Source organism: Mercenaria mercenaria, chromosome 4, assembly GCF_021730395.1.
Source record: "Mercenaria mercenaria strain notata chromosome 4, MADL_Memer_1, whole genome shotgun sequence".
Classification (NCBI taxonomy): Eukaryota; Metazoa; Mollusca; class Bivalvia; order Venerida; family Veneridae; genus Mercenaria; species Mercenaria mercenaria.
The window spans coordinates 99,943,486-99,957,209 of NC_069364.1; the positions used below are offsets into that span (position 1 = coordinate 99,943,486).

The 13,724-nt window shown below is 32.9% G+C and overlaps 1 protein-coding gene across 1 annotated transcript in view; it reads left to right on the plus strand.

The window, feature by feature from the left end:
- The window catches only part of LOC123552535 (AFG1-like ATPase), a 91,131-nt gene that overhangs the window by 17,367 nt on the left and 60,040 nt on the right, over positions 1 to 13,724 (plus strand). The window contains exon 7 of the mRNA XM_045342256.2: positions 2,498 to 2,556. Coding sequence (XP_045198191.1) covers positions 2,498 to 2,556 — 59 coding nt within the window. The remainder of the gene's footprint in view (positions 1 to 2,497; positions 2,557 to 13,724) is intronic.

Below are 13,724 nucleotides of genomic sequence, written 5' to 3' on the forward strand. Positions count from 1 at the left end.
CCGTCCGTCCTTCCGAGCTCACATTTGCATACTTGGGTGGCTATAGGAACAATAGGTAACTGTACTTTTTCTTTGATGTCATTCATTCCGTAAGGCTTTTGTGTGGCTATTTTTCTCTTACGTGGCTAAAAGAACAATAGAGAGAACAAAAGAGTAGCCACATAAGTATCCATATGTAGGAACGGACATCCGTCTGTCCGTCCGTCCTTCCGAGAATGTTGTGTCGCGTCTAGCTCCAAAAGTATTTGATGTAGAGTCACAAAACTTTACAGGAATGCTGGTCAGCATGTGCAGTTGTGCACCTGTTGTTTCGCGTCCGGATTCATTCAGTCATGTAGAAGTTATGGCCCATGACTTGGTAAAAATTGGTCATTTTAGTGTTGTGTCACGCCTAGCTCCAAAAGTATATGACTTAGAGTCACAAAACTTTACAGGAATGTTGGTCAGCATGTGTAGTTGTGCACCTGTGGTTTCGCGTCCGGATTCATCCAGTCACATAGGAGTTATGGCCCCTGACTTAGTAAAAAATTGGTCATTTTAATGTTGTGTCGTGCATAGCTCCAAAAGTATTTGACCTAGAGTCACCAAAGTTTACAGGAATGTTGGTCAGCATGTGCAGTTGTGCACCTGGGGTTTCACGTCCGGATTCATTCAGTCTTGTAGGAGTTATAGCCCCTGACTTAGTTAAAAATTGGTCATTTTAATGTTGTGTCGTGCGTAGCTCCAAAAGTATTTGACCTAGAGTCACCAAAGTTTACAGGAATGTTGGTCAGCATGTGCAGTTGTGCACCTGGGGTTTTGCGTCCGGATTCATTCAGTCTTGTAGGAGTTATGGCCCCTGACATAGTTAAAAATTTGTCATTTTAATGTTGTGTTGTGCGTAGCTCCAAAAGTATTTGACCTAGAGTCACCAAAGTTTACAGGAATGTTGGTCAGCATGTGCAGTTGTGCACCTAGGGTTTTGCGTCCGGATTCATTCAGTATTGTAGGAGTTACGGCCCCTGACCTGGGAAAAAATTGTCATTTTAATGTCATGTAGTGGGGGCATCTGTGTCCCATGGACACATTTCTAGTTTTCATTTGGGTCCACCCCCTATTTTCAGAGTTATGGCCCCTGAAATAGACATGCCTAGCTCAAAAAGTACTGTCATGTAAATTCATGAAACCTTGCATGAGTCTTTATCATGATGTGACCTTGCACACTTGGCATTCTTCTTGAGAAATCATAGCACTTATTACAGAGTTATGGCCCTTCGAATATCCAAAATAGTGGATTTTTGTTTGTGATGCTCATAGCTCAAAAAGTATATGGCCTAGAATAATGAATCCTTTATATAAAATGTTTGTTGATGCTATACCCCCTTAAAGACTGCCAACATTTGAATTATTGTCCCTTATTTGTGACAAATGTACCAGTGGGGGCACTACCTGTGCCCTACAGAGACATTCTAGTTAATAGAAAGTCATGAAAATTCATATATATTTCTAGTTCAAAGAATAAGTAGAGTGATTGGACTCGCCTATGCATCGGCATTTGCATCCATGTCCATGCTGAGGTCCCTATTTGGTGAAGTTTTTGTATGTAAGCATGTACCTCAGTAACCACCTGTGGGAGTGGATTGAAACTTCACACACTTATTCACTGTGATATACTGACTTACATTGCACAGGTTCCATAACTTTATTTTGCTTTTTCACAAAATTATGCCCCTTTTTCGACTTGGAAATTTTTGGTTAAGTTTTTGTTAGTAAGCTAGTATCTCAGTACCCACTTATGGGAATGGATTGAAACTTGACACACTTGTTCGCTGTTATGATCTGACATGCAGTGCACAGGTTGTGTAACTCTTCTTGGCATTTTACAAAATTATGCCCCTTTTTGCGACTTTTATATTCATTCAATTGACAAGGCTGTTAAATAATCAAGCACTGCTGTCCTCCGACAACTCTTTGTTAAATCAAATGATGGGTTTTGTGAGGTTTGAAATATTAGCAGGATGAAGTTTCTACCATCTGTAAAGCAAGAAGTTTTTAATGCTTTATAAAGAACAGTTTGAGGAGTTTTACCTTTGAGAGGTATTGTAATAAAGGAATCAATATATGAGCCGTGCCATGGGAAAACCAACGTAGTGGGTGTGCGACCAGCATGGATCCAGACCAGCCTGCGCATCCGCGCAGTCTGGTCAGGATCCATGCTGTTCGCTAACAGTTTCTCCAATTCCAATAGGCTTTAAAAGCGAACAGCATGGAGCCTGACCAGACTGCGCGGATGCGCAGGCTGGTCTGGATCCATGCTGGTCGCAAACCCACTATGTTGATTTTCTCATGGCACGGCTCATATAACTTTGTTCAAATCCGTTCATTGTTTTCATGGAGACTTGATTTTCTATCTGAAAGACAAGATAAATGGGAATAAGTTCTTTAGGATTTAAATATTTGGAGAAAATCCATGAAAATTAACTTAAATTAAGTTCACAGTATGCTTTATTGATTTCAGATTTGTACAAAAACGGTTTACAGAGAGCAAATTTTGTGCCATTTATTGGAATTTTAAAGGTATGTAGTACCCTGGTACATCAAAATTTTAGGGTGAGCTTCAACAATTAGTGTAGCTAACATGATGTCCATTATCAATGGTTTTAGAGTATCATTTTCTACTACCACTGGAGCTAAAAGTAGAGATACTTGTAGGCCAAAATTAAAATTTGGTTTGTTTGCTGTTGCCCGACCGACCTACGAAAAACACTGCACTCTGAATTTTTTTATTGGCCCACTTAGCAGAATATTTTTCATGCCCCCACTTTTGGGGGGAGGGCATATAGATTTGCCCTTGTCCCTCCGTCCTTCCGAGAATGTTGTGTCGCGCCTAGCTCCAAAAGTATTTGACCTAGAGTCACAAAACTTTACAGGAATGTTGGTCAGCATGTGTAGTTGTGCACCTGGGGTTTCCTGTCTGGATTGATTCAGTCATTTAGGAGTTATGGCCCCTGACTTCGTAAAAATTGGTCATTTTAGTGTTGTGTCACGCCTAGCTCCAAAAGTATTTGACGTAGAGTCACAAAACTTTACAGGAATGTTGGTCAGCATGTGTAGTTGTGCACCTGGGGTTTCGCATCCGGATTCATTCAGTCCTGTAGGAGTTATGGCCCCTGACTCAGTAAAAAATTGGTCATTTTAATGTTGTGTCACACGTAGCTCCAAAAGTATTTGACCTAGAGTCACCAAAGTTTACAGGAATGTTGGTCAGCATGTGCAGTTGTGCACCTGGGGTTTCGCATCTGGATTCATTCAGTTGTGTAGGAGTTATGGCCCCTGACTTAGTTAAAAATTGGTCATTTTGATGTTGTGTCGCGCCTAGCTCCAAAAGTATTTGACCTAGAGTCACCAGAGTTTACATGAACGTTGGTCAGCATGTGCAGTTGTGCACCTGGGGTTTCGTGTCCGGATTGATTCAGTCATGTAGGAGTTATGGCCCCTGACTTAGTTAAAAATTGGTCATTTTAATGTTGTGTCACACGTAGCTCCAAAAGTATTTGACCTAGAGTCACCAAAGTGTACAGGAATGTTGGTCAGCATGTGCATATGTGCACCTGGGGTTTCACATCCAGATTCATTCAGTATTGTAGAAGTTATGGGCCCTGACCTAGGAAAAAATTTGTGTCCTTTGTCATGTAGTGGGGGCATCTGTGTCCCATGGACACATTTCTGGTTTTTAGCTCACCTGGGCACGAAGTGCTCAAGGTGAGCTTTTGTGATCCCCCTGTGTCCGTCGTTGTCCGTCAGTTGTCCGTCCGTCGTCTTCAACAATTTGACTGTTAACACTCTAGGGGTCACAATTTTGGCCCAATCTTAATGAAACTTGGTCAGAATGTTACCCTCAATAAAATCTTGAATGAATTCGATATTGGGTCATCTGGGATCAAAAACTAGGTCAACAGGTCAAATCAAAGGAAAAGCCTGTTAACACTCTAGAGGTCACAATTTTGGCCCAATCTTAATGAAACTTGGTCAGAATTTTACCCTCAATAAAATCTTGGATGATTTTGATATTGGGTCATCTGGGGTCAAAAGCTAGGTCACTAGGTCAGATCAAAGGAAAAGCTTGTTAACACTGGAGAGGCCACATTTATGACTGTATCTTCATTAAATTTGGTCAGAATGTTAATCTTGATGATCTCAAGGTCCAGTTTGAATCTGGGTCATGTAGGATCATAAACTAGGTCACCTGGTCAAATCAAAGGAAAAGCTAGTTAACAATCTAGAGGCCACCTTTATGACCATATCTTAATGAAACTTGGTCAGAATGTTAATCTTGATGATATATAGGTCAAGATCAAATCTGGGTCAGGTGGGGTCAAAAACTAGGTCACTAGGTCATATCAAAGGAAAAGCTTGTTAACACTGTAGAGGCCACATTTATGGCTGTATCTTCATGAAACTTAGTCAGAATGTTAATCTTGATGATCTTTAGGTCAAGTTCCAATCTGGGTCATGTCGGGTCAAAAACTAGGTCACTGGGTCAAATCAAAGGATAAGCTTGTTAACACCTTAGAGGTCACAATTTTGGCCCAGTCTTAATGCAACTTTGTCAGAATGTTACCCGCAATAAAATCTTGGACGAGTTTGATATTGGGTCATCTGGGGTCAAAAACTAGGTCACCAGTTCAAATCAGAGGAAAAGCTTGTTAACACTATAGAGGCCACATTTTTGACTATCTTCATGAAACTTGGTCAGAATTTTAATCTTGATGATCTCAAGGTCCAGTTTGAATCTGGGTCATGTAGGGTCAAAAACTAGGTCACCAGGTCAAATCAAAGGAAAAGCTAGTTAACACTCTAGAGGCCACATTTATGACCATATCTTAATGAAACTTGGTCAGAATGTTATGTGATGATTCCTAGGTCAGGTGAGCGATACAGGGCCTTCATGGCCCTCTTGTTTATAAGTTCCGATCAGCTGCAGAACATTAAACTGCATTCACTTGTTTCAGTTAACCTCCGAACGTCTATCACTTTCATTTAACCCCAGACTTTCTATCACTGGCTCCAATAATTACATCACCAACAAGGTATGGAAAATATATTAGATGACATTTAATCGACAGATGATTGCTGCATTGACAAGCTTACAAAATTAATTTCATTTTGCCGAAGAGTGCAAAAAGCGAATTTTTAAAGCGTGAAATACCATACTACATCAGACCATTATAGTATTTTTCTAGATGTAAAATGTTATTTTTGCCCACACATTTCAATAATTGCATTGCAAATAAAAACTTTTATAGAAAGCGTCATAAACAAGACACTACAATTCACATGCGCAAAGTCATCTGCTGCAATATTGCTATCAGTTCTAAAGAATAAAAAAACGTATTGAAGCACAAAAAAAAATAAATTCGGAACTGTAAGAACCTCCTGTTTAACATCTGAGGTAAATTTGAAATGAGAATGATTGTGCACACTTGTGAAAATAATTATGTTGTGGACACGTTATTAGCTCAACTTTTCAAAGAAAAAGTAGAGCTATTGCACTCACCCCAGCATGGGTGTCGGCGTCAACATCGCCGTCGCCGTTGGTTAAAGTTTTTGATAAAGTTACTGCCAAAGCTATTGACTTGAACCTTTTAATACCTATTTACTGTCAAAGTCTACACCAGGAGAAACAATCCCCATAACTCTGATTTGAATTTTGATGGAGTTATACCCTTTTTTGACTTTGAATTTTTGGTTAAAGTTTTTGGTAAAGTTAAATGTCTCTGTTACTATCAAAGCTTTTGACTTAAAACTTAAAACAGTTATTTACTATCAAAGTCTACAGCAGATGAAACAATTCCCATAACTCTGTTTGAATTTTAGTGGAGTTATGCCCCTTTTTTACATAGAATTTTTGGTTAAAGTCTTTGATAAAGTCAAATATCTCTGTTACTATCAAAGCTTTTGACTTGAAACTTAAAATAGTTATTTACTATCGAAGTCTGCACCAGGAGAAACAGTTCCCATAACTCTAGTTTGAATTTTGGTGAAGTTATGCCCCTTTTTTATTTAGAATTTTTTGGTTAAAGTTTTTGATAAAGTAAAATATCTCTGTTACTATCAAAGCTTTTGACTTGAAACTTAAAATAAGTTATTTACTATCAAAGTCTACACCAGGAGAAACAATTAAATTTTGGTGGAGTTATGCCCCTTTCTCACTTATAAAGTAATAATTATAATTTATAATTGACAGTAGGGAAAAACCAAGACTACTTTTCTGTGGTACAACATAGATGTTACTTTCAAATTTTAGGTGTATTTTAAGGTATCCCTACCTGATAAGATTTTTTTAGTGGACACAGAAAAACAGGAAAACAAAAGAATTACAATAATTACTACACAACCACGGAATTAAAATTCCATTTGCAAACACAGGTGCTAGTGTAACGAAATTTGCTATGACGGGCATACATTAATGTCTGTACATATTTCATTCTCATTGTGCGCTTATGTAAAATAATGTATCACAGCATGCTGTATATGAAAAATGATTTTAGTCTGTTTTAATTCTTACTTTTAGAATGGCTATGTGTATTGGTTGAATGTAGAACATTTTTTGGGGGTAGGACGTTTTGGCCAAAAATAAATTGTGGTTCCATAGCGTGCAAAATATGATCTGGAGATTATTCTAAAGAATGTTATAGTATAAGTGAACAAATTAAACTGATAATAAAACATACTCATGGTATTTTATTTTTATTTTTTATAATCTTTTTATATGTATACATATATATATATATATGTATACATATAAACATATACACATTGTATATGTACATTCTAGCATAAAACTGCTGTTTTTGTCACTTTTCAGAGGTGTTTTAACAGGAGAGAAAACGTGTGTTAACAGAGAGATTCTCACGCTCGCGTGCTGTTATAACACCTTTTTATATATGCGGGTTCCGTGGCAAAGCGTAAACGTCATTAGTAGTATTAGAAATACCGAAGCGAGCGTTTTTGACCCCCCCTGACCCCTTGTCCCTATTCTATAAGTGCACTTTAACCTTGCCCTAAACTTAAAATACTAACTTAGTACCCTTGATACCCTAAAAATTTTTTAAATCTTTAGTTAAACCGAATGAAAACCTTTGGTTTAACCAAAAAAAGATTTAGTTTTTGGTCCGAACTGACCAATGCCGGACAATTTAAAATACTTTAAAAACCACAGGTTTTATCAAAGATACAAGCTAAAATAAAATTGACTTAAATATCAATACAGTACACCGTAAGGTATTTACTTCCTGATTGACAGTGCATATCAAGATAAAGATCAGGTTTCAGTTTAACTGGAGAACAAATACTACGCTATAGTAAATACAATTCTATTGTGTATTGAGAGCTTGTCCTACTTGTAAGACACATACTTGTCCTTTATGTACCTGTTGTGTCAAAGGTAAATCAAGTGCATTTTTTAAAAATGATAATGCGGGAAACCACAAATTCAACCAATCAAAAGCCTGCCATTTTTCTGCCAACTTGGCAGACACTGCCACATTCCTGCCACTTGGCAGAACTTTGGCAAAACTTTGGCAGATTATATTATATTATATTTATTAATAAAAATGTAAAGGTGGGTCTACAACCCCCGGAGGCAAAGCCTCTGGTCTTTGATCTTATCTTCAATTAGTAAGTACATTATTAGGGTACACATAGTAATTAAACTTTTAATTAAGCTTTTAATTAAGCTTTTAATTAAACCTTTAATCCAAAAGTCTGTTTATTACCATGGGATACAGGTTTCATCCGATATTTAGAATCTGATGTGACTACCCATCAAAAGCATAAATGTTAATTCTGTAGATTCCGAATCGTCATAAGGTGAATATCAAACATTGTTCCTTGTTTTAGATAAATTTTAATTTTTTTCTTTTACATAGATATTAACTTATCAGTGTCAAGTCCTCAGCTGCCTCAGCTGTTATATTACATTATCAAATATATCAGAAAATAAAGCATCATCCTGGGGCCTTGGATTCCGCCACCTAAATATAAAATGTGATATTGGGCTTTTAGTCGGTTTATACGGTTCACCCGGGGAGCTCGTACCCTTTAATAAAATCTTAATATCTATTATATAAGTTCCGGTTTTTCTGACTATAAACACACCACTCAAAAGCATATCTAGTACATCTATTTTATATTGTCGGTTTATGCTTATAAAATCTTTATAATCTAAGATAATTCCAGGTCTTATTTCAAATTCATTTAAATAATTTAAACCGCCATTTTTTCATATGTTAATGTAATCCAGGCACCACGACGTCAAAATACTTTTTCATTTGTATGTAATCAAAAGTATGACTATAATAGTATTCAAAGAGAAACACTTCATGTCTCACTTCCTCTACCCTTTTTTCTATTTTCCTGTCTTTCTTTTTAAGTTTAATAATTATGTTAGCTAAATCATCAACTCGTTTTGTTGTAGCAACTTCAGAAGCAGATAAATTGTCAACAACACCTTTTGTTCTAGCTAATTGTGTTTCTTGTTTTAAGAAAGCATCTTTTACTTCTATAATTTTTTCCCAATTATTAGAAATTTTTTCATCATTAGTAGCAATTTCTTCGACATTAGCGGTTATTGCTTTAGTATTAGCAGTAATTACTTGGGTATTAGCAGTGATTGATTCTCCTTGTTTAGCTGATATTTCAACTACAGAGTCCAAATCATTTATTATTTTTTTAATTTTATCATTAATTTGATTATTAAATTTATTAATATCTTCTTGTAATAAACCTTTAAGTTTACTTAACTCTTCGTACTTGCTATTGTGACGTGCATCAACATTATTAATCAGGTCTACAAGTTGTTTCTTCAAATTTTCTATCTGATTATTAACTGTGTTAATTGCTTTAGTATTAGCAATAATTGCTTCAGTATTAGCAGTAATTAACTCTCCTTGTTTAACTGATTTTTCAACTACAAAGTCCAGTTCATTTTTATGTGCTTCAACTTTAGCATTAAGCTGCGTCATATCTTCTTGTAATTTTTTTGTAATATTACTTAAGTCTGCATATTTTAAATTATGACGGTTGTCAACAATACTAATCCAATTTCGAATTTGTTTTTTAAAGTCATCTATTTTAGAATTAATTTCTTCTTTAAAATCCTCTAATGCTGTGTCATGATCATCACCTCTTTGTGAAGCTGCCTTTTCCAATTCAGATTTATATTCTGCAAGTTTATTTGAAATTAATTCTAATAAATCTTTATGCTTTTTTTCGTTTCAGTATTTAGTTTATTTATTTCTGTTCTAATTTCTAACTGATACATATTTTGTAACTTTTTCTCAGCTTCAATAATCTTGTCTTTTAGTTCTTCATGTTTAATCATACTATCTTTTAATTCTTGAATTTGGGTGAATAAAATGTTTAAATTAACTCGAAATACTTCTTTTATGTTATCATCTGTCAAATCTGATTTCTCTTCAAGTTCTTTAATAGAATCAACCATAGCTTTCATTTCTTCTTCAATTTTACCTTGTAATTCAACTATTAATAATGAATTCTTTTTAAAATCTTTTGTTAATTCTTCAATATTCTTTTCTTCTGCTTCTAATGTCTGTTTTATACTTTTGACATCTTCAAGATTATAGTCATCTATTACACTTTGAACTTTTTTATACACAAACCGTCTTGAAACTACATCGGGGGATTTATCTGGATTTCCTAGGTTAATTATTTTATTACCTCCCATATCTAATGCTCTGTTCATTGTGTTATCAAGTTCCTTATTTCTGTGAAGATATGATTCCATGTCCTTTCTAAGCTTTTTATATTGTTTTTTAGTAGCATAATCACTTAAATCAATATCAAATTTAACTTTACTTACACTTTCAGTTTACCCCACTTATTTGTTTTGTATCATTAAAAACACCCATCTAATATATTACCAGTAAAGTTTTTTCTTAAAAACTTCCTTGTTTGTCAATATATAAGAAATCATATTTTTGATTTGTTGCATTAGCAAAAGTATCACGATCTATATTTTGTTCATTACAAATCATATTATTTTCTCGTTTACCTGGACTTTCAAATAAAATATAATGTGAACAGTTAATTCGAATATCTTTTGGTGTTTTATAGTAAGACTGACTTAAATAAATAACACAACAGTTTTTTGTGACGTCCTTGAATAAAGTATTTTGTTATTTCATTTTGAACTTTTTATCTTCACATACAAAATCATCAAATATTACTACTTTTTGTTTTTCTGATTCAAGATTCTCACAAGGTTCAATTTGGTTGGGATCACTGAATATTCAAGTATTTCATTTGGATCTACTTTAATTTTTTTGCAATTTGACTTAAGTGGTAATTAAATCCTGATATTTAGATTGTTCTAGTTTTTAGCATACAAGTATAATTTATCATAATATATAAGAGGTTTTCGAAGTATATGCATTAATGTATTTGTTTTTCCAGATCCAGAAGATCCACATATTAACATTCTAAAACATGAATCTGGCATAAAAGGATAAAATTGTTTAAAGTTATTGGATTTATCACTTTTTGTATCATAATTTGGAATTTCCATTTATATAATTAAAAACTAAAGTTTTAAAACTTTATATTACATTATTTTACAATATTTTACATTATTTTACATTATTTTACATTATCTTACATTATTATATAAATGCAATCAAAACTTAATGAAATGATAATAAGAAAAAAATTAGTTGGGCAAAAGATGAGAGCTCTTAGAGAAGAAATAATGAGAGAAAAAATAAGAAAAGCTACAAATCGGGATATGTATACTGAAATTTATAAGCCAATTACTGAAAAAATAGAAAGTCAAAAAGAACAATTATCAAGTCAGTTAAAAGCATTATCTGGAATTAAGGAGCAATTAGCGTTACTTCCAAAAAGTTTTGCTGATAAGATACATGAAATAGAAAATCTAAAAATGGCGACAGAGTTAATGGAAGAACAACCACCTCCGGGACTACCACAACCATTACAACCATTACCGCTGGAAGATACTATGGGTTTGGAAGAGCTATTCCGAGAATCGACACGATTAATACCGCCGAAAGATCATATGGGTTTGGATGATGAAGATGATGTGTTTGAAGACACTGATGATACAACTAAAGAATCAGAAGAAAAATTTGTGGCAAATTTAGATGTAAATATTGATAAAGATATAATATCAGAATATAAATTGCCCACATTATCAGAGTTAGTAATAAACAAAGGTAAAGATGATTGGATAAAAATAAGAAAAAAGGTTACCGAAAAATTAAAGAAATGTACTCGTAATATAAATAAATATAGTAAAGAAAAACCAGATGAAATAATTGAATTTACAGATGCAGAACCTATGACTGCAGATGAGTATGTTTCGGAGTTAGAATCAGACAAAAAAAATCTTAAAATATATGGTGAACGCTTATCAAAAATGATTAATGACCCAAAGGTATTTGGAAAAGGAATAAGATATCACAATCCATATAAAGTTTTACCAAATGGACAATATGGTAATTTAATTATTAACTTAAATAAACTTTATGGTCAAAATAAGTTAATTGCTAAGGATAGAATAACTGGAAAAGAAGTCATTAACACTAAAGTAGATGATGATTTAATTGATTTGATTAATAAAAGATATAACAATAATAAAAAATATTCAATTAATTCAGGAAAAATATTTAAAGAATTAACAGAAAAATCAGGATTACCTATCAATAAAAGATCTATGAAATTTAAGAAAGTAATTAGGGGACAAGGTTATGACGTTTGTCCATGTAATCCAAAAGAATTGGTTATGACTTGGAGTTAATTTGTGGTTCAATTGATGCTGGAAATATAATGAAGAACTAAAAATGAAGGTATTAGAATAATTGATGAACTATTAAAAATGAAACATTGTTACCAGAACAACATGAAATGTTATATAAAAATTATTTTTCTTGAATTTAAATTTTAGTTATATATAAATGGAACAAAAAATAGTATTAAGTTCTGAAACAGTTAAAGATAATAAAAATAAACCGAGTGATTTTACAATCAGATTTAGTCGTTCTTTAATTTTAGATAAAAATAAAACTTATGTTGTGGTTTGGATAGTATTAACACTTGACCTACTCTTGCATAATATTAGTGATGAATATGACAATAAAAGAATTCGTTACAATAATGGTAAAGAATGGAAAGATATCATATTTACAAACGGTTCTTACAGTTACACAGATATTAATAATTATATTAGGGAAACATTAATAAGTAATGATGATTTTGAATTTAATAAATCAGAAATTGCTCCAATAAGTTTGGAATTTGATTTAAGTAGTTTTAAGATTTTGATTTCAATTACAGATAATTTTATGTTGGATTTAAGAATGTCAAATTTTCATACATTGCTTGGATTTGAGAAAAAAGCATTGAGAAATACTGAATGGGGAACTACAACACCAAATATAACTAACTCTGTTGATACAATTTACATTCATTGTGATCTTATTGATAATTCACTTGTTGATGGTAATTTCAGTGATATTATCTATGCTTTAAGTACTGCAGATTTAACAAGAGCTTATCCATTTACAAAAGAACCACAAAGAGTTGATATTCTGAAATTAATAAATATATTATAAATTCAATTAGAATATATATTACAGATGTATTTGGTAGAATAATTAATTTTAATGAGGTTGAAACAAGTTTTACACTAATTTTAAAAGAATTAATTAAAACTAAAGTTTTAAAACTTTAATTATGAAATTATAAATTTTAGTTTTATTAATGTACAAAAAAGTTTATGACAAAAATAAGGAATATTTATTTATGTTGATGCTCACACAGGAAAAGAAATCATACACGGTACAGGTATCTTTGACACTTTAACGAAATTGTTTTCAAGCGGAGTTGCATCTTCAATTGGCACAGCTGGAAAAAAAGCTTTGGAAACAGCAGGAAAGCAGCACTTGAAAGTGGAACAAAAAGGTTGGCACAGAAGTTGGAAATTTAGCTGCTGATAAAATTGTTGAAAACTTAAAAAGAAACCTGCTCCAGCAGTTGGTAATTTAATTGCCAAGGAATTACAAGAAAAGAATAATAGTAAAAATAATAAAAATAATAATGATAAAGAGGAGGATATTCATATGAGAATAAATAGAATATTGTCAGGATCTGGGACACGTAAACATATTAACAGATTAATTTATAAAAACTAAAGTTTTAACTTTAATAAAAAATAAAATAAAAAATAATATATAATATATACATGTTTAGAACAAAACAATATTGTGAAAGATATGAATTAACTCCTATTCAATTAGATACAGCTTTAATATCTGTCCTAGGAAATAATGTTAAGCAACAAAAAAACGGATATCACTTTACAATTAATGATAGAAGTTCATATTTTGATTGGTTTAATGGTTATTTTGAAGTAAGTTTTAAAGTAAATAAACTTGCTAATGGTGCTGAGTATGATGGAGCTCAAATTGCTTTAATTAATAATGCAGCTTCATTAATTGATCAGTTAGTGGTTAAACAAAATGGAAAAATTGTATATGATTGTAATAATTTATACAAAGTAACAAATGTAAAGAGTTTGGTTGAACTATCTAATGATTATGCAGAATCAACTGGAACAAATGAGTTTATTTATTTAGATACTACTGCTACTGCTGCTGCTGATGATAATTCGGGGTTTGCTATTAGAAAGGATTTAATCAAGAAAAATA